The sequence below is a fragment of the Centruroides sculpturatus genome, unplaced genomic scaffold (assembly GCF_000671375.1).
Source record: "Centruroides sculpturatus isolate CEXI.00-Female unplaced genomic scaffold, Cexi_2.0 scaffold597, whole genome shotgun sequence".
Taxonomy (NCBI): domain Eukaryota; kingdom Metazoa; phylum Arthropoda; class Arachnida; order Scorpiones; family Buthidae; genus Centruroides; species Centruroides sculpturatus.
The window spans coordinates 121,419-138,286 of NW_019384690.1; the positions used below are offsets into that span (position 1 = coordinate 121,419).

Sequence of the window (16,868 nt, forward strand, 5' to 3'; positions counted from 1 at the left end):
GCGCTCGTCAGCCTCGCTCTCTTGGTCAACTCACCACCATAAGTCGGTGTAAACAAAATCGGCGCCGACTACTTCGTTCATGTCGTCGCTAACTTTGACGCTGCCGCTTTTGGCCTGGGCGATGTTTTGCTCGGCGATTTTAATTCACTCGGGCGGTGACTGGTACTTCTTAGGCGCGATGTGGACAAAGTTGATCCCCATCTTAGTCGTGATGTGCATCGTAGAGCTGCAAACGTTAGTGCGGTCGCCGATGAAAACAACTTTTAGTTGACCGAAAGACAAGTTTTTGGTTTTGCTAGGGTCAGCGTGTTCAAGCATGGTGAACAAATCGCAAATCGCCTGGGTGGGATGGTTGTAATCCGATAGACCGTTAAAAACCGGCACGTCGCTGTACTTAGCGATTTCTAAGATCGTGCTGTGTTTGAGCGCTCGGCAAAAAATTCCGTCGCACATGCGCGAAAGCACTTTAACTGTGTCGTAAAGCGATTCGCGTTGACCCAAGTGAATTTCGCCCGGTTTTAAGTACTGAGCATGGCCGCCAAGCAATGTCATGGCCGCTTCAAACGAGACGCGTGTGCGGGTTGAGGGCTCTTCAAAGATCATCGCTAAGGTGCGGTTTTTAAGTAGTTCGGGCACAGCACCGTTGTAACGAGCGTCTTTGAAGTACTTCATAAGTTTGAGCAAAGCCAAAATGTCTTGGCGCGTTAAATCTTGGGTATCAACGAAGTGACAAAGCTTATTCATAAGGACAAACCTCTTTTTTCAATTAGGTTCTAATTATAACCGAGCAGTATTAACCCACAAATTTAGCCGTTTACTTAAGACTGTCTAAAATGTCATCGATCGATAGTTGACTAGCTTTGTCAAGGTCGGCCTCGGCTTTGGCAAAGTCGGCTTCAAAACTATCTTTCTGCGAATCGCTAAAAAGTCACGATCCCTGGTGGAGACGGTTGTAATGCATGATCGAAGCATCGTCCAGGTGTTTAAATTTGGTCAGCGAAAAACCGGTTTGGTTGGTGGTGATTTCAGCCTCTTTAAAAGTGATGATCTGTTTTTCTTCGCCGCGACGAACGTAGATCAACGTTTTAGCCAGCACAATCTTGGCGTCTAAAACTAGGTGGGGTGTTTTCTTAAGCATTAGGAAAACTGGTTTACCCTTGGTGTTACGACCCATCGGTTCAATGCTTTTAATCCGGATCCGTTTCAGACCGCCCCGGCTTGAAACAAGGCCGATCACGTCCGAACCTTTCCCGATCACTAAACTCGCCACCTGGTCGTCCTGATTAAGAGCTAGGGCACGGATTCCGCTGGAACGCGGTGAATAGATTGTCAGCTGCGTTTCGGCGTAACGCACGGACCGACCGAATTTGGTAATGATGATGACTTGGTGGTGACCGTTTGAAGGTCGGGCGTTAACGAGTTCATCGCCAGTCTCTAAATTAATCGCTCGGAGCGGACTAGTGTAACGCGTGACTAAGAAATCGCTCAGTCGCACCCGCTTGCCTTTCCCCTGACGAGTGACCAGCACGATGTAAGCGTGGAGGTTAAAATCGTGGACCGCGATCGCATCGACCACTTTTTCGTGCGGATCAATCAGGGCAAAGTCGTTGATATGTTTACCAAAGTCTTGCCACTTGGAACTCTCCACTTTGTGGAGCGGTAAGAAAACGTAGCGGCCTAGCGACGTAAACACCAGCAGTTTGTCGGCCGTGTTAACTTGGTGAAAATAAACGAGGGTGTCGTTTTCTTTGAGACGGTAATCAAGCAACTGCTCGGCGCCGTACTCAGCCACGCCGACTCTTTTGATGTAGCCTTGGCGTGTTACTCCCAGGTAAGCGTCCTCGTGTTTAACTAGCGCCTCAAGGTCAACTTTAGTCGTGTCAAGGTGGGCTTCGATTTGACTTTTGCGTTTTTGACCAAACTGCTCGCCGAGCTTGGTTAAAAGGTTAACTAAAAAATCATCAAACTTAGTGCGCGAACCGATTAACGCTTCCTTTTGGTGAATCAGTTTAGTTAACTCTTTTTTCTCTTCCGCCAGCAAATTTTGGTCGGTGTTCGAAAGGCGGTAAAGACGCAGTTCCGCGATCGCTTGAGCTTGGAGCTCGGTAAAGTGGTGCTTTGACATTAGCGCTTCAATCACCGCCTGCTTTGAGCCAGCCACTTGCTTAATTAACTCAATAATCCGGTCGATCATCTCGCTCGCTTTGGTGAGTCCTTTGACGATTTCTAGCCGGCGCTTATGCTTGGCTAAATCGTACTCAAGCGCGCGGATGAGGATCTCACGCTGGTGGACTAAGTAAGCATCAATTAAACCGATCAGTCCTAATTTAACCGGAGCCCGGTTAGCGATCACCACGTTGTTGTAGTGGTAGTAAACTTGCAGATCGGTTTTGCTAAAAAGGTAAGCCAAGATTTTAGACGGATCGCTCGTGCTCTGGAGTTCCACCATAATCCGGATCCCGTGGCGGTCGCTTTCGTCGCGCACCTCTTTCAGTCCGGCGACTTTGGTGTCAAGACGAATTTCGTCGATTTGACGGATTAAACGGGATTTAACTACGCCGTAGGGGATCTCGGTGATCTTGATGTAGGGGTGTTTGCTGCCCGGCGGACTAATTTCCGTTTTGGCTCGCAGAGCGATCTTGCCCGAACCGCGTTCAAACGCTTCGCGAATGCCTGCTTTGCCAAGCACGATTCCGCCGGTTGGAAAATCCGGACCTTTGATAATTTTGTTAAGTTCGCGCAAACTAAGGTGGGGATTACGGATCCGGGCGATCACCCCATCTAAAACTTCCTTAAGGTTGTGGGGTGGCATGTCAGTCGCGTAGCCAGCGGCGATTCCGAGCGCGCCGTTGACAAGTAGGTTGGGAACTAGCGCTGGTAAAACGGTCGGTTCTATTTCTGAATCGTCAAAGTTAGGTGTAAACTTGACCGTTTGCTTGTCAATGTTACGCATCATCTCTAGCGCGAGCGGACTTAGACGAGCTTCGGTGTAACGCATTGCAGCCGGCGGGTCGTCGTCAATCGAACCTTTGTTACCGTGAATTTCCACCAGCGGAAAGTTAGTTTTCCACTCCTGAGCCATTCGCACTAGGGCGTCGTAAATCGAACTGTCGCCGTGGGGGTGGTACTTACCGATCACTTCACCGACAACCCGAGCGGACTTTTTAAAAGATTTGTCAGGCGTCAGACCAAGGCTGTACATCGCGTAAAGAATCCGGCGCTGGACGGGTTTAAGTCCGTCGCGAGCATCGGGCAGAGCCCGGTCTTGAATGATGTACTTGGAGTAGCGACCAAAGCGATCGGAAAGTATCTGATCCAGACTCTGGTTGAGAATGTGTTCGTCGCGCGGATTAAACACGGCGTCCTTTCGGTTTAGCAAAGTCGTCTTCCATCGTAAATTTAACGTGGCGGTTAATTCAGTTCTTGCGCGGCTCAACTTTGTCGCCCATTAAGACCGAGACTTGCCGTTCGACTTGGGCAACGTTATCAATTTTAATTTTTACCAGAGTACGCGTGGACGGATCCATAGTCGTTTCCCATAGCTGGTGCGGGTTCATTTCACCTAGTCCTTTGTAACGCTGAATTTCCGAGTTGGGATGCTCTTCCAACAGAGTGCTCAACTCATGGTCGTTTCAGGCGTAGCGATGGGCTTTCTGACCTTTTTCGTTTCAGGCAACCCGGTAAAGCGGCGCTAGGGCGATGTAAACCCCGCCAGCCGCGACCAGCTGGCGCATGTAACGAAAAAAGAAAGTTAAAAGTAAAGTTTGGATGTGAGCTCCGTCAGTGTCGGCGTCAGTCATGATGATTACCTTGCCGTACTGGCAGTCTTTGAGACTAAAGTCTTTCCCGACGCCCGCGCCGATCGTGTTGATTACGGTCGCTATTTCTTCGTTTTTTAAAACGTCAACTAAGCGCGCTTTTTCGGAGTTAATCACTTTACCGCGCAAAGGCAAAATTGCTTGGTGACGGTGGTCGCGCGCTAACTTGGCGCTGCCGCCGGCCGAGTCTCCCTCGACCAAAAAAAGTTCGCGTTCAAGCGGGTTTTTGGACTGAGCCGGCGTCAACTTACCGGAAATAATTCGCGTTTGTTGGAGCGTTTTCTTAGCGCTGCGAGCTTCGTCGCGGGCTTTACGAGCCGCCTTGCGAGCTCGCGAAGCAACCAGCGATTTTTGGATGATCTTGTGCGCCAGCTCTTTCTGTTCCTGGAGTCAAAAGGCCAATTTGTTGTTGATCACGCTTTCAACCGCGCCTTTGGCGGCCGGAGTGCGCAGCGATTCCTTAGTTTGCCCGACAAACTCGAGCATTTTTTCGGGAATGCGGAGCGAAATCACCGCCGTTAAACCCTCGCGAATGTCGCTGCCGTCTAAGTTTGATTCCTTTGGTTTAATCAAGTTTTGCTGACGAGCGTACTCGTTGATCACTTTTGTCCAAGCCACTTTAAAACCTTGCTCGTGGGTTCCACCGCCGATCGTTTTAATGTTGTTGACAAACGAGACGATTGTTTCGGCGTAATCGGCGTTGTACTGAAAACCGATCTCGACTTCAATTCTCTCTTGGCCGCCTTTAAAAACAAACGCCTTAGTGAGATTGTTTTTCGATTCGTCAATGTAGTGAACAAAGTCGGCGATGCCGTGGTGGGAAACTAACTCGTCCTGACGGTTATCAATTTCCGAGCGCAACTTAACCGTCAGTCCGGCGGTTAAAAAAGCCGACTCGCGCAGTTTTTCTCAGATCCGGTCGTAGTCAAACTTAACCGAGCGGAAAATGCTTTTGTCAGGCCAAAACTGCACGCGAGTCCCCGTTTTGTGGGTCGGTTCGACTTGGTGGGTTTTCTCCTTAACGTGCGTGTTCTCAAAGGTGGTTAAGTAGTGGTGACCTTGGCGAAAAACGCTAACGACGACTTTAGTTGAAAGCGCGTTGACGACCGAAGCGCCCACGCCGTGCAAGCCGCCGGCCGTGCGGTAGGCGCCTTTTTCGTCAAACTTACCACCGGCGTGGAGTTCGCTAAAAACTAGTTCCACCCCCGATTTACCCGATGGTTTGTGCATGTCAACCGGTATGCCGCGGCCGTTATCTTCAACGATAATCGATCCGTCTTGCTTAAGGACGACTTTGATTTTGTTGGCCGACTTAGCCAAGACCTCGTCAATGCCGTTATCAATCATTTCCCAAACTAAGTGGTGCAGACCTTGGCTATCGGTCGAACCGATGTACATTCCAGGTCGTTTCCGAACTGCTTCTAAGCCTTCCAGCGACTTAAGACTACTGGCGTCGTACTTACCCATACTTTACAATTATAACTGACTTAGTAAGTGCGGCCCGAGCCTTAGGAAGCCAAGATTTTCTTGGCGTTAGTGCGAATGTGCTCGCTAATGGCAGGACCAATTTCGGGGTCGTCAAGTGCTAAATCAATGTTAGCCTTGACAAATCCTTCCATCGATCCAAGGTCGTAGCGCTGACCTTCTAGCTCAAGCGCATAGACGCTTTCGTGACTTTGTTGAAGCTGGTCCAGCGCATCAATCACGTTCAATTCGCCCTGCTTGCTTTGCCAACTGCGTTTAAGTTCAAGCAGTATTTCCATCACTTTGGGCGTGAACACGTAGCGACCCATCACCGCGTAGTGGCTCGGCGCTTCCTGGGCTGAGGGCTTTTCCACCGCGCCGGATATTTTGAAAAGATTGCGCTCGGGAGTCAAATCGCTGACTGGCTTGACCACGCCGTATAAGTGAACTTTTTCGGAACTAACGTTTTGAACGCCGATGACCGTTGAACCAGTTTGGTTATAAGCGTCAATCAACTGACAGATGGCCGGTTTTTTGGAGACAAAAAGATCGTCGCCAAGAATGACGGCGAAAGGCTCGTCGCGTAGCAGATCGTAAGCAACCGAAATAGCATGGCCAATGCCGAGTTGTTTATTTTGGATCGCGATTGATACTTTGACTAATTGGTTAGTTTCGACGACTTTTTTCAGCAAAGTTACCTTGCCTTTTTCGCGCAGTTCGGATTCAAGCGGATCGTTAAGCGTGAAATACTTAATGACATCTAACTTACGGGGCGAGATAACTAAAATGACTTCTTCAATCCCAGCGGCAGCCGCTTCTTGAGCTAAGTAGTGAATAATTGGTTTGTTCAGGACGGGAATTAGTTCTTTGTGAATCGTTTTAGTGAGCGGTAAAAAGCGAGTTCCTCAGCCGGCGGCGAGTATGACGGCCTTCTTGATCGGTTTTAAATTAGTTTTTTTCACGACTGTCCTTTCGCTTGCTAATCAACGCCATTATAGCAACAAAAAAACCCGACGCTTAGGCCGGGTTTGGCGCGTTGATATGGTGCGAATGAATGGAATCGAACCATCGACCTCACGATTATCAGTCGTGTGCTCTGACCGTCTGAGCTACATCCGCAAGTAACGTGCTTTTAACGTTTTGAGAACTGACGGGCACGCCGGGCACTGCGTAAACCAGGTTTTTTCCGCTCTTTACGGCGTGGATCGCGAGTCACCATTTTGGCTTTCTTAAGCGGAGTGCGGTAGTCAGGTGAAACTTCTAAAAGAGCGCGGGCAATGCCAAGGCGAATTGCCCCGGCTTGTCCGGCTAGTCCTCCACCACTAACATTGACTTTGATGTCAAACTGATTTTCGGTGTTGGTCAGCGTGAATGGTTGCAAAGTGTCTTTGATTAGTAGCGGCGATTTTAAGTAGTCTTCAACTGGCTTTTTGTTAATGGTAAACTTGCCCTGACCTAGCATTAGCAGAACGCGAGCGGTTGAAGTTTTGCGGCGTCCGAGACCGCGATAATTTGTTTTTGCTTCCATTATTTAACCTCAATTTGCTGGGGATTTTGAGCCCAGTGTTTGTGTTGTTCATTAGGATAAACGTAAAGATTAAGTCGTTGTTTGCGACCAAGTTTAGTGTGGGGCAGCATGCCATGAACAGCTTTTTCCACTAGGCGAATTGGGTGGCGTGCTCGCAAATCACGAGCGTTGATGGTTTTTAGCCCGCCAGGGTAGCCTGAGTGACTGTGGTAGAGTTTCTTAATTTCTTTCTCAGGACTAAGACCGACCTTAGCTGCGTTAATGACAATGATGCAATCGCCCATGTCAACGTGGGGAGTGAAGTCGGTTTTATGTTTTCCGCGCAAGTAACTGGCCACAAAGGTCGCTAGACGTCCAAGCGTCTGATCTTGAGCGTCAATTAAATACCACTTACGGTGGATTTGTCTGGGTTTTGCAATCGTTGTTTGGCGCATAAATTAACTTTCTTTCTCTTTAAGAATCGGTTTAATGCCACGTAATTATATTACAAATTTACCAACAAACATTTGAGAATTGCAAAATCTGGTTAGTGCTTCTTAATAACTTTATGTTTCTTTTGCCAATTTCTACATTCTGCTAATGCTTACCTAAAATGGAAACTTTGATATACAATCTGTTCAGTTCTTAATCAAGATTACCCAACTCTCTCTCTTGACTGAGAATGTTTCTTACTATTAACTTAATCTCATCAAAAAACAAATTCCTAAATTGTTGAAATATCAAAATTTCAATATTGTCAAGTTCATTTTCATTATCTGGGGTTTGATCAATTAATTCTACGCCCCTTAACTCATCAGCATCTAAACTTAACAAATATGTAATTACATTTTTAAACAATCTTGCCAAGTCTGTTTCATTAACCTCGTATATTGATAAAGACAAGATATCTTCTGTTCTTTTGTTCTCAACGGTAATAGTCTTTGATTCTTGTTGTAAACTCAAGTCAAATACTTCTTTTATATCTTTCTTATTATTCACTACTGTAGCGATACGCTCTCTCATGAAAAGCCTCCTTACCACCTTCTAAGATTTTTTGGCATATCTGATTCAATTTGTCCTTAGCCAATTTCCCGTTGCTGTCTCTCATATCTTTCAAAAAAGCGTTGCCAAAATAGGTCTCTCTTTCTTGATCTTGATCTTGGCTGTAGATTTGCGAGTTATCTCTGTATATTATTGAATATGGATAAGTTCTAATCGCTATGTTTGGGTTGTGAGTGACGATTATAACTGCTTTGTTCATCTTGGCTAAATTATTAATTCTGCTAACTATGGTCTCATTAACAAAAAAACCGTCCAGCGACTGCTCTGGTTCATCTAGAACATAATATTCTTGATCCAAACCTAAATAGTTCATTAGAGATATTATGCTCTTCTCTCCGCTTGAGGGAACTACTTTTCGTTTGTTTTGATCAACAGTATATTCCTCATATCAAATAAAATCACGGTTTTCTAGTTTTTTGATGGCATTATTTTTTAAAATTTCGGAAAATTGAACTAAATGTGATAAAAGAGATTCTGCTCATATATCATCAATTATCTTTAACCCTTCTTTTTTTAAATCCTTAAAAGTGGTTCAATTCAAAGATTCACCGAGATTTTTTGCAGAACCTTTTTTTAAACCTTTAATATCGGGTGAAAAATATTCTCTAACTAAATAAAACTGTTTTAAATTACTTACTCTTCCTATCGCAAGCGTTGAACCAATTTTTTCTCAACAAAAAATTTTTTTCATCGCTCCCAATAGTTGGTTACGGGCAAGGAAGACAGAATACATACCTATTTCATTAGGTTTTTTATGGTGCGCGGTCAACGCAGAAATTTTGTCGCTTATTTTACTCACGATTTTCTCAATGACTAGATATGTGTGCTTGTTAGTGAATGTTTTTTTATACTCTTCCAACTCAAATTTCTGCATTTTTTGTAAATAATTTTTCACAGTATCATGGCTATTCAAATTTTCAAAATTATTTTTACTTCTCCTGTATTCGTCAATCTTTTTGGTAACTTGTTTTATGTTCTCGAGAACCTTTTTTAATTCCTTAAATTCCTTTTCAATATTTATTTCTTCGCTAACAAACATTTTCATTTCATTTGAGTATTGAAACTCTATTCAAGATTTATACTTGCTCCTACCACATTTCCTAGATCATTTTATTATGTCGTTAAAGTTTTTTAATATATTTGCAAAACCAAGACCGCCTAAATGATTGTTATCAAGAAATTTGTCAAGGATTTTAACATCTTCGTTAAATAAAGAAGGAATATCGAATCTTTTCTTAATTTTTTTTTCATGTTCACCGTAGTCGTTGACCCCATTTTTAGGATCGTAATATTCCAAGACAACTTTTTCTTCAACTTTAATTTTCTTCATTAACTCTTCTAATATAATTGACTTACCGGTAGCTTTTGGACCGATTATTACGTTCACGTCTCTATAAATAGGTATCTTTAGTTCATTTTTTCATTCTTCGCTATTTTCTGGTTTTGGCTTTATAGAGAACTCTTGAATAAATTTTTCTTTGAGTTGCGGGCTAATAAAGTGGGGATCTTTTTTCAAAAAAAGTTTTAAATTTTCAAAAGAATCAATTTTTATCCTAGGATTAGGTAAATTTTCATACTTTGGTTGCAAAATATCTTTGCATTCATCAGATCCATAAATAGAAGGTATGCCTTTGAGATTAAGTATTTTTGTGCTGATGAAATTAGTAGTTTCAAAAAACCTTTCGCTGTTTTTATCTTGAAGTATTAGATCTAAACTTTTTTGTGATAGATCTTTTCCGCCTTTTTGTTTATTAGGTACCAAGTAAATTTTCTTAAAGTCGCTTAATTTGCCTATAAGTTCACTCAATTTAATTTTATAGGAGTTAGCAGTTTTTTTATTTGGCACTAACTCATTAATTAAACTTCATCATCTGTCTTTGTCTTTATCACTGACTATAATTCCTAAATTCAAAAAGTTAGTGCTTTGTTCGAAATCATCAATAATATCTATCTCTATCCCGGGCAGAAGTAATATTCCTTTTTCTTTAGATATCTTGTGCAAAAAATCAAATTGCTCTTTGTCAAAGAAATTATGATTCGTTATAGCCAAAACGCCAACTTCATACTTGACTAAATTGGAAAAGAATCTTTCTACATCTTTGTCACTCTTTATATCTAAATTTCTTGTTGCATCTTCCGAGTTTTTAATTTTTAAAGTGTGTTGGTGCAAATTAATTCTCATCTATACTCCTTTTACTTTCTCACAACAAAATTATTATAATGTCGCTTGTCCATGAGTCTTCTTGCGTGTTTCTTTTCAATTCACTAATTTTGTTACATTCATATTTTAAAAATGCAGTGTTGCAATTTTTTAACAACCAGTGTCACAAGTGATTCTTCTGTAAATCCCTTTGTTTGCTTGCAGTTAACTTCTACTCCAATTTATTCACATGAAAAAAATCATATCTCTTGTTCAAACACCAGCAAAGTCAAAGAATACAGAGAAATCTGAAATATCTAAACTATGCCCTGGAACAAAGCTGTTACGAATAAAATAAGAATGTTTGGTAAATAAATTTAAAAAGGTTTTTCAAGTTTATCTTTCCGATCTTTTTCAATTTCTTCTAATTTTTGCTTGTAGTAATCTCTCACGTACTTATGTTTTTTATCCTTGATCACTGCTTCTACTGCCTCTTTAATAGCAAAGGGTGAGAGAACTAAAATCAAAACGACTAATAGTCCAACTAATACTCACTCAAATCCTAGCACTGACAACTCCTTTCTCTAAAAGATTAAGCCAATTTTACTTTTTATGTTTTTTACCACCCGACGCCAAATTCTTCTCAATAAACTCTTGGATGTTTTCAACCCCATCCACATCCACTTGTGTTGTCTTAGCCAAATCATCATCAGTCAAAGTAGTGCGTTGCTGTTCCAGCAAATCGCTTTCATGATCAACGTAGTCGTCTAAATCGTGTTTAAGCTTACTAGCAATCTCGCGCTCAAGCCGAGCTCTTTCCTTAGCTTGCTCTAACTCGTCATTAGGACTTAAAGGCTTAGGCTCAGCCGGTTCAAAAGACTTTTTTTTCTGTTTGTCAAACATAAAATTTCCTTGCCTCAATTATACTTTAAAGAACGGCGCTTGTCTCTTTGGTGCGCGGTTTGATTAGGTAAAGCAAACTTTCGAAAGCATCTAACCGTTTAGGGAAAGTTGAGTAGTCCCGGTGCGAATAACTGGAAAAGACAACCATAACCTGTTTACTGCGATTTCACAGTCTGACTCTCTTGCGTTGGCGACTAACGTTAACTAGCGCTAAAAAGCGACCCCGGTTAGTGCGCCCGCGAAAAACAATCAGTCCGTTGGTTTGACATGCAATTTTAAGCGAGATAATCGTTTGATTCTTAAGGTAAGCGTTGAGAGAGCGGAAAAAATGCCAGACCGAATTTTTGACTTGAAACTGCTTTTTAACGCTGACTACATTTTTGGTTGGATAAACGTAACTGATCCGCGGAGCAGTCTTACTAAAACCGCTAAACTCGCTTTCATCCCAAGCCATCAATCCGTGCGCATGAACCGCGTGGTGATGGTAGCGCAGTTGGCGGAGTTGCTCGGCCTTCCTGTCTTTCTCTTTAGTTAACCAAGTTTGGGGAAACTGAACATGTTTAACTAACTTTAAATCGCTTTGCTTGAGAGCAAAGTGGTTGGGCTGAGCCATTTCATCACCCTGGTAGACAAAGCTTGAGCCGGCGTGGAGCAAGAGCAAAAACAGCAAACTTTTGCCCGCCTCGGCGTGATAGGCGTAGTCGCTCGCCCAGCGACTAATAATTCGTCCCGCTAAATGGGAACTAAGTCCGTGCAAACCGCGGCGGTAATTGACGTAATCGCGGGCTAGTTTCACGTATTGGCGAGGGGCAAACTTAACTTTTGGCGTCTTAGCACTAACCGCGTGATCTTTGCCGAGCAAAGAAAAATCGTAGGTGCCTAAGTAATCAAAAAGCGGGTCGTGAATTAAGTTTTGGGTGCGAATCGTTTGTGGATTAAGAAGGTTAGCCATGCCAATTCACAAGAACTGATCGCTGACCATTTTGACAATCGTGTAAATTCGTTTTAGCAACAACTTAGTTTGTTCGCCTAACACCGCCGTCTTTTTGAAATCAAAGAGCTGTTCAAAATCGGTCACAACTAGACCGGCCAAACCGAACTTATGCCAGTAATTAATCAGTTTGGTGAGACTAATCAGAAAATTCTCCCGCTGCTGGTTTAAGACCACGTCGGTGGTTAAATCGCCGAGTAAGTACTGCTCGCGAGTCGGCAGTTGCCCGTGGCGCGCTAAGTGCGCTTGCTCTTGGAGTGCGCTTGCAGACGCTGGGCGTAAAAAAATGTGGCGCGGATCAATGCCAGCCAAAGAGATTTCCAATAAGACTTTGATCCCTTTGTCTTGAAAAAGACGGATTAATTTGGCTAACTGATTAGCGGCGCCAATCTCAGGCCTTAAACTCGTGAAAGTTTGCTTAGCCAAAGGCAGATCTTTTCAAACATTGCGCAGAACGAGCGCGTCAATTCCAAGCATCGAAAAGTAGCTGACTTGGCGGGCTAAACCGATTAAATCGCCGTAGCCGTCTTGATTGCCGTCCTTAAAGGTGCGCGGATCCAGCGCGTAAAAAGTTCGCTTGCTAAATGACTTAAGCGTTTTCATGCTCCATCGGTGTTACCTTGCTCGCTTTGAGATTTTGATGAATGTACCAAATTCCGGAAACGTAAGTCAAAAACAAAGCGACTAACAAAGTTAAGTTAATCATTCATAGTTGCCAACTAGCTTTGAAAAATTCAAACTGGTTGCCCGAACCTCAGTTTAAAATCGGAGCCACGAAAATTACCACTAGGATCCCAACTGACTGCAGCACGGTTTTCATTTTTCCGAGCATGTTAGCCGCCACTTGTCCGCGGTGGTGCGCTCTAAGAATCCGCGTACCATCGACGCAAATGTCGCGCATCACGACTAAGATCGGCACGAAAAAGGGAGTTACCTTGAGAAAGGCCAAGAAAATTAAACTGACCATCACAATCAGTTTGTCAGCGATCGGATCAAACACCTTGCCGAAAGTAGTCACTTCTTTGCGGCGGCGGGCAATTCTGCCATCGATTCAATCGGTCAGCATTGCTAAGGCAAACACTGCACCAGCTGAATAAAGGTAATACATTTGCGTTTGGTAGTGGGTCTTTTCGCTCGGCAAACTCAGTGCCAAACTAAAAAGCACCACGAGCGGTACGACTAAAATCAAACGAAAGATGGTTAGTTTGTTAGGTAGATTCACGGTAGACTCCTTCAATTTCCTGCTGAGCTTGGTAGTAAAAAGGGTGATTTTGCCGGACGTTAATCCCTTGCTCAGCAGCCGAGCGGAAAAGTTTGAGATCCTCCCGGTTGTTTTTGGCTCAGTTGTTGGAATTTGATCGGCGTAAGTTTTCGAACGCCGTGACCATGTCCTGGTTAGCCTCGGACTCTGACATTATCTCAAACTCTGGTTTTTGACTCAAAAGTTCAAGAGCGGCTCGGGCCCGCTGACGAATCTCGCTCATTCTAATTTTACCGATTGAAGGAACGAACTGATCCAGCAGTTTTTGGTTGTGTCAATCAACAATTTCCACTCAAATACCAACCAGTTGGCGAGCGTGTTCCTTCATCACTTCGTGTTTTTCGGTCTCTTTCTTGACAAGGTAATTTTTCCGCTTATCTTTCAAAGCGCTGATCAGCAGAAACACTACCACGGTTCCGAGCAAACATCCCAGTACAATTCAAGCTCACATCTCTGAGTCTCCTTGGTTGACCCATTAATCTTACCAAATAAAAATAACCCGGATGGGTTATTTGGACACCAAGTAAGCCGCGTTCTGTTCCTTCAAGAAGGCTCAATCATTTATCTATGCGCGTTTGTTGAACAACGCATTCCCTAAGCAAGTTCATTTTCCGCTCGGGGACTCCTCTACCTTAATTTGAGTTTCTAGCTCGTGGAGTTTACCGCGTTTCACTCTAACTGAATAGATTCGTCTCTGTGGCACTAGTCGTCTGGGCTCAAACTTATTGGGTTTGACACGAACACTACTGCCATCGCAGGCAGTGCTAGCGCGGACTTTCCTCTACCACCTTGGTTAAGACTGACTCAGAGAGCCTTAGCGCTGGCGTCAATTGTTTGCTATGTAGATGCAACTTGTGGAGACTTAAACCAAACTAATAGGAGAATAGGATGACTTTAAAGGTTCAGGTTGCTATTTGTAAACTACATTGAGAAACAAACAACCTAGCCAGACGTCTTGTACGTCTTGACCAGCGGCAGCGATTGAGTTGGTGCCAACTAAATTATACCCCATTTAGAGACGTTAAAACAACTATCTTCGCGCCGTTAAACCGCCTTTTTACCGATCTCTTTTTCCAGTTTAGAAAGCCTTTTGTGGAGCACTTGGTTGGTGCTGTTTTGGTAAAGAAAGTCTAGCTGTTCCTTTAAATTGGCGTTCTCAATTTTCAGTTTGTCAAGCTGTTCGTCCTTATCGTTGACCAAGGCAACTTTTTCGCTGACTATTTCCTGGAGCGTCCCGATGTGCTGGTCGTAAAGTTGGTAGTCCTTAATGATCAGGTCCAAAAAGGCGTCAACTTCGCTAGCGTTATAACCCGAGAGCTCAACGGCGAACTTTTTTTTCAAAATAGTTTCGTGCTTGAGATTGAGCAGCGGGCGCGCGATTGGTTTAGCCATAGTTTCTAAATTATAAGACAACTTTTCGGTGGTACAATTAGGGTCAGCCACCGGAGAAGGTTTGATCACTATGCAATTAAAAACACGTAACCCCAAAATTATGTTGTTGAAAGGGTTTTTTTACGACAAAGAACAGCCTAAATACATCGCTTCAAAGGTCGGAGCAATTACGGAAAACATTAATAAAAACATCGCCTTTGCCTACCTGGGCAAAGACAAAACTTACAGCGCAGAAATTTTCAAAAAAGTCGCTGCTGAAATCGTCAAAAAAGCGCCCCGCGAATACCAAATTGATGTTGAATCTTTCGCCGCTAAAGACGTTAGCGAAAGACTGATTGTCAACACTTTTGTGCACCTTTACAACTTTGATAGAGCTAAGCTGTTTTCTCTTAAAACCAAAAAAACTGCCGCTAAACCGACGTTAGAACTAGTCAACGTGAAAGAGAAAAAAGTTCACAACCACGCCCAGATTTTATCCGAGGCCGTTAACTACACCCGCGATTTACAAATCACACCGCCTAACATAATGCGCTCAACTGACTTAGCTAACCGGATCAAAAAAGATTTCCAAAACCACGCTCATGTTAAAGTCACCGTTCTAGACAAAAGCCAAATTCAAAAACTAAAAATGGGGCTGCTTTTGTCGGTTAACGCCGGTTCGGCTTTTGACGCACGGGTAGTTGTCTTTGAATATAACGGAGCCCCGAGCAGTAAAAAAACCAAAACCGTTTTAGTCGGCAAAGGAATTATGTTCGACTCGGGCGGCATGAATCTCAAACCTTCGCTCAACATGCTCGGTATGAAGTTTGATATGTCCGGATCAGCCGTGGTGGCCGGAGTTATGAAAGCCATCGCTACGCTCAAACCCAAAACTAACGTAGCCGGTTTAATGATGATTACCGACAACATGATCTCTCCCTTTGCATCTACGGCCGACTCGGTCTTTACTTCCATGAGCGGAAAAACAGTCGAAGTCAATAACACCGACGCCGAAGGAAGATTAGTTTTGGCAGACGGCATCACTTACGCAATTGAAAAGCTCGGTGCGACGCGCGTGATAGACATTGCCACCCTAACGGGTGCGATCCTAATTTCACTTGGCGACACTTACACGGGCGCTTGAGCAAGCACCGACCGAGTTTGGGAAGACCTTTACTACGCTAGTCAAGACGCTCATGAGTTAGTTTGGCGCATGCCATTCCACGAAAACTTTGCCAAAAACATCCGCCAATCTTTGGTAGCCGACCTTAAAAACGTCGACTACAAAGCACCCAACAAAGGTAACTCCTGCTCAGCCGCCATGTTTTTGAAAGAGTTTACTCAGAACTGCGAATTTCTCCACTTAGATATCGCTGGTACAGCCCAAATTAACGAAGTTCCCCAGGCGCCGATGGTGCGCACGCTCTACGAAATGGTTAGCAAATAATGGCGCTAACTACGATAGTTTTACTAATTTTTGTGGCCTTAGTGATTTGCCTCACTTCGGGGGCAGTCGGACTCGCTCTAGCGACCGAACGCGGCCGGAGTCGCTGGTGGGGTCTGCTAATTTGTTTTTGCTTACCGCTGATTGGTCAAATTCTCTACTTATCCATGCCTAAAAGCGATAAAACGCTAGTTGAAGAAGTTTACGAGCGGCAAATTATTGACCGCGACCAGTACGAAAAAACTCGCGAATTCCTTCGCGAGCGTGAAAAGCAAAAACCGTCTTAATTGATGGAAAAAGCGCTTTGAGACGGCACGCTCATTTTCCGGTAACCGCCCAGTCAAAACTGGTGGTAGCCTTCTAATATGTTGTCAACCGTGATAGTTATTTTCAGCAGAATTCGTCCGCCCGGATCATCGTAACCCATCACTTCCCACTCAATGTCCCAGTTGTCGGGAATGTTTAAGTTAACTAGACCTAGTTGATTGGGAGTTGTTTTGCCTTTGTCGCTGACTTCAGAGGGTATCGACTTAGTTTTACTAGTTTTCTTTTCTTCCAGATCGTTGATAAAGGCCACCACTTGACGGTTTTCAATTTGAATCTTGCGGTGGTAGTCATAAACGATAATTTTTTTCTGACGAAAAATTCAGTTGTTGATCAAACGAACTTGAATCCAAAGTTTACCTTGCTTATTACTGATATCAGCAATTGTAAACTCCGGCTTAATCGTGGCGTGTTGAATCTTAAGTTCGATACCGAGTTGTTCTTCAGAAACGATTAAGCCGACCGGACCAATTGAACTCGGTAAACTGCTTTTGTAAATTGTAGGAACTTGATCGGGGATTTTGTTCAGCAATTCTTTCATGTCGTAAGCATCCTCGCGGAGCTTGGCATAATCAACAAAATC

The 16,868-nt window shown here is 43.8% G+C and overlaps 6 protein-coding genes and 1 non-coding gene across 7 annotated transcripts; 1 reads left to right on the forward strand and 6 right to left on the reverse strand.

The window, feature by feature from the left end:
- Positions 1-928: 928 nt before the first annotated feature.
- On the reverse strand, positions 929-3,202 carry LOC111627164 (DNA topoisomerase 4 subunit A-like). The gene has a single exon (XM_023370733.1). The coding sequence runs from the start codon at positions 3,200-3,202 to the stop codon at positions 929-931; it is 2,274 nt and encodes a 757-aa protein (XP_023226501.1).
- A 214-nt stretch (positions 3,203-3,416) lies between these two features.
- LOC111627165 (DNA topoisomerase 4 subunit B-like) lies at positions 3,417-5,285 on the reverse strand. Its single transcript, XM_023370734.1, is given in 2 exon segments — positions 3,417-4,652; positions 4,731-5,285. Coding segments are annotated over 2 exon segments (1,791 nt in total).
- Positions 5,286-5,326: 41 nt separating this feature from the next.
- Positions 5,327-6,810, reverse strand: LOC111627166 (UTP--glucose-1-phosphate uridylyltransferase-like). Its single transcript, XM_023370736.1, has 2 exons — positions 6,480-6,810; positions 5,327-6,105 (listed from the first exon to the last, which is right to left on the reverse strand). Exons 1-2 carry the CDS (start codon positions 6,808-6,810, stop codon positions 5,327-5,329), a joined length of 1,110 nt encoding a protein of 369 aa, XP_023226504.1.
- On the reverse strand, positions 6,328-6,401 carry Trnai-gau. The gene has a single exon. It is a non-coding gene; the product is annotated as a tRNA-Ile (tRNA).
- Positions 6,810-7,244, reverse strand: LOC111627167 (50S ribosomal protein L13-like). The gene has a single exon (XM_023370737.1). The coding sequence runs from the start codon at positions 7,242-7,244 to the stop codon at positions 6,810-6,812; it is 435 nt and encodes a 144-aa protein (XP_023226505.1).
- A 6,946-nt stretch (positions 7,245-14,190) lies between these two features.
- LOC111627168 (cell cycle protein GpsB-like) lies at positions 14,191-14,538 on the reverse strand. Its single transcript, XM_023370738.1, has one exon. It carries the CDS (start codon positions 14,536-14,538, stop codon positions 14,191-14,193), a length of 348 nt encoding a protein of 115 aa, XP_023226506.1.
- Positions 14,539-15,151: 613 nt separating this feature from the next.
- LOC111627169 (probable cytosol aminopeptidase) lies at positions 15,152-15,964 on the forward strand. Its single transcript, XM_023370739.1, is given in 1 exon segment — positions 15,152-15,964. A coding segment is annotated over 1 exon segment (798 nt). The 5' UTR covers positions 15,152-15,166.
- The last annotated feature ends 904 nt before the right edge of the window (positions 15,965-16,868 follow it).

Excerpts from the sequence above, each read along its gene's own strand:
- LOC111627164 (XM_023370733.1), bottom strand. The coding sequence starts at position 3,202 with ATGTACAGCCTTGGTCTGACGCCTGACAAATCTTTTAAAAAGTCCGCT.
- LOC111627166 (XM_023370736.1), bottom strand. The coding sequence starts at position 6,810 with ATGGAAGCAAAAACAAATTATCGCGGTCTCGGACGCCGCAAAACTTCA. Across the intron at positions 6,106-6,479 it reads GGTGACTCGCGATCCACGCC|CTCAAGAAGCGGCTGCCGCT; the intron begins GTAAAGAGCGGA and ends TTCACTACTTAG.
- LOC111627167 (XM_023370737.1), bottom strand. The coding sequence starts at position 7,244 with ATGCGCCAAACAACGATTGCAAAACCCAGACAAATCCACCGTAAGTGG.
- LOC111627168 (XM_023370738.1), bottom strand. The coding sequence starts at position 14,538 with ATGGCTAAACCAATCGCGCGCCCGCTGCTCAATCTCAAGCACGAAACT.